Source organism: Callorhinus ursinus, unplaced genomic scaffold, assembly GCF_003265705.2.
Source record: "Callorhinus ursinus isolate GAN/ISIS: 27379988/994484 unplaced genomic scaffold, GSC_fseal_2.0 scaffold26, whole genome shotgun sequence".
Classification (NCBI taxonomy): Eukaryota; Metazoa; Chordata; class Mammalia; order Carnivora; family Otariidae; genus Callorhinus; species Callorhinus ursinus.
In genome coordinates, this window is record NW_027397088.1 from 6,689,366 (window position 1) to 6,692,338 (window position 2,973).

A 2,973-nucleotide genomic window follows, 5' to 3' on the forward strand; every position below is an offset into this window, starting at 1 on the left:
TGTATTAGTTTCCTAAGGTTGCCATAACAAGCACCACAAACCAGGGGGCTTAAAACAAGAGAACTTTATTATCTCACAGTTCTTGAGGCCAAAAGTCCAAATGCAAAGTGTCAGCAGATCCATGCTTGTCTGGAAAACTATAGGGGAATCTTTCCTGGCTGCTTCTAGCTTCTGGTGCTTTGTTGGCAATCTTTGGCCTTCCATGGGGTGTGACTGCATAACATCAATCTCTGCCTTTGTCATCACATGGATTTCTCCCGTGTGGTCTTCATGTGGCTGTATTACAGCGACACCAGCCATAGTGGATTAGGACCCACTCTACTCCAGTATGACCTCATCTTACCTAATTATATCTGCAATGACCCTATTGTCAAATAAAGACACATTCAGAGGTCCTGGAGGTTAAGACTTCAACGTATCCTTTTTTAGGGGGGTGCAATTTAACCTTGTGTGAGAAAAAATTATTGCAGCACAGTTCTAGATGTCTACTGAAGGCGGCAAATACAAATGTAATGAACAACTCACTGTAAATAAGAATTGCTTTATATATTTTCAGCATCCTTTAATTCCCATTAATCATGGGCCCTATCCAATATAAAAAACTATTAGCTACCTTGAGGTATGTAAAAGGATATCATAAAATGATGGCAACTTCTTACTGTTTCCATAGATTAGGATATGAAGGATGGGGGAAAGCACTAAGGCAATCTGCATTTGTAGCAAAATGGCATAGCCCTGCAATACCCTAAGAGGGAATTCTGCGCTGGTCTCCTTCTTTGGTATGTTTTAGCAAAGCAGACCGTTCCTCTTTGCTAGAGATGGTAATATATTTTCAAGTTAGTGTTTTCATTTTCTTTGGATAAATAACCAGAAGTGGAATTGCTGGATCATATGGTAGTTCTATTTTAACTTTTTTTTCAATGGGTGTTGATGGTTTCTTTTGCTGTGAGAAGTTTTTGAGTATGATGAAAAGAAAACCTACTGAATGGAAGAAAATATTTGCAAATCATATCTGAGAAGACATTAATGTCCAAAATATATGAAGAACTCATACAAACTAATAAGAAAAAAAAACAGGCAATCTGATTAAAAAATGGCAGAAGATCAGAATATACATTTTTCCAAAGAAGACCAACAGGCAACCAACAGGTACATGAAAAGATACTCAGCATCATTAATCATCAGGGAAATGCAAATCAAAACCACAGTGAGATGTCACCTCACACCTGTTAGAATGGCTACTATCAAAAAGACAAAAGATAACAAGTGTTGATGGGGATGTGGAGAAAAGGGAATCCTTGTGCTCTGTTAGGGGAAATACACATTGGGGCAGCCGCTGTGGAAAACAGTGTAGAGGTTCCTCAAAAAATTAAAAATCAAACTACTATAGGATCCAGCTATCCCACTTCCTGATATTTATCCAAAGAAAATGAAAACACTAACTAAAAAATTTATCTTCACTCTTTGAGGAAGACGCGGTCGCAGCTGTAGCGGTTCTTTGCACGCCCCGCTCCTGCTCCTGACCCACCGCTGTTCGCTCTCACTGAGGAACAAGTCGGTCAGGAAGCCGCGCCGCAGCCATGGCTTTTAAAGACACCGGGAAGACACCCGTGGAACCGGAGGTGGCGATTCACCGAATTAGAATTACTCTCACCAGCCACAACGTAAAATCTTTGGAAAAGGTATGTGCTGACTTGATCAGAGGCGCAAAGGAAAAGAATCTCAAAGTGAAAGGACCGGTTCGGATGCCTACCAAGACTCTGAGAATCACTACAAGAAAAACTCCTTGTGGTGAAGGTTCTAAGACCTGGGATCGTTTTCAGATGAGGATCCACAAGCGACTCATTGATTTGCACAGTCCTTCTGAGATTGTTAAGCAGATTACTTCCATCAGTATTGAGCCAGGAGTTGAGGTTGAAGTCACCATTGCAGATGCTTAAATCAACCTTTTTAATAAATTGATTATCAGTTGTTAAAAAAAAAAAAAATTTATCTTCAGCCTTATGTTCACTGCAGCATTATTTACAATAGTCAAGACATGGAAACAACTGAAATGTCCATTGATGGATAAAAGGATAAAGAAATTGTGGTATATATACAATGGAATATTATTCAGCCATAAAAAAAACACAAGGAAATCTTGCCATTTGCAACATTATGCAGGGAACTTGAGGGCATTATGCTGTGAAAGAAGTCAGACAGAGAAAGACAAATACCATGTGAGCTCACTTACGTGTGGAATCTAAGGGAAAAAAGAAAAAAAAAAAAAAGGCCCCCAAGCTCATAGATACAGAGAACAGACTGGTAGCTGCCAGAGGTGAGGGTGGGGAGTGGTGGTGAAATGGGTGAAGGGAGTCAAAAGTTACAAACTTCCAGTCATAAACAAGTTCTGAAGAATGTAATGTATGGCAACGTGACTAGTGTTAATAATTCTGTATTGTATATGTAAAAATTATTAGCAAAGTGGGTCTTGAAAGTTCTCATCACAGGAAAAACATTTTCTGACTACCTCTGGTGGTGGATGTTAACTAGACTGTGATCATTTTGCTATATATACAAATATCAAATCATTGTGTTGTACACCTGACACTCATATAATGTTACAGGCCAATTATACCTCAATTAAAAAAAAAGAGAGAAGTTGGGCCAGATCTTAGATTTTTGTCTCTAAGCCACTAGTGTTTACAAGCTGTAATGAAATGTACACATATACATCCGTAAATCTGTGTGTTCTCAATGGATCTGTTTCCAAATTCCACATTAAACAGCCCTGTTCAGTCTAGCATAATTATAGGAGCTTTGACATTAGATAGAACTGTTTGCATCCTCTCTCCACTGTCAACCACTCTCACAACCCTGAACAAACCACTGAATCTTTTTGTGTCTCAGTTTTCTTGTCTGTCAAATGGGACTAATAATACCTATCATGCAGGATTACATGACATAAAATGTGTAAACCCATGGATCCCCTCA

General features: G+C 39.0%; 1 protein-coding gene across 1 annotated transcript; it reads left to right on the forward strand.

Moving 5' to 3' along the window:
- The first annotated feature begins 1,471 nt into the window (after positions 1 to 1,471).
- On the forward strand, positions 1,472 to 1,988 carry LOC141370122 (small ribosomal subunit protein uS10-like). Its single transcript, XM_073877671.1, has one exon. It carries the CDS (start codon positions 1,581 to 1,583, stop codon positions 1,938 to 1,940), a length of 360 nt encoding a protein of 119 aa, XP_073733772.1. The 5' UTR covers positions 1,472 to 1,580; the 3' UTR covers positions 1,941 to 1,988.
- The last annotated feature ends 985 nt before the right edge of the window (positions 1,989 to 2,973 follow it).

Bases quoted from the DNA above. Each gene is read 5' to 3' on its own strand.
- LOC141370122 (XM_073877671.1), top strand. From the start codon at position 1,581: ATGGCTTTTAAAGACACCGGGAAGACACCCGTGGAACCGGAGGTGGCG.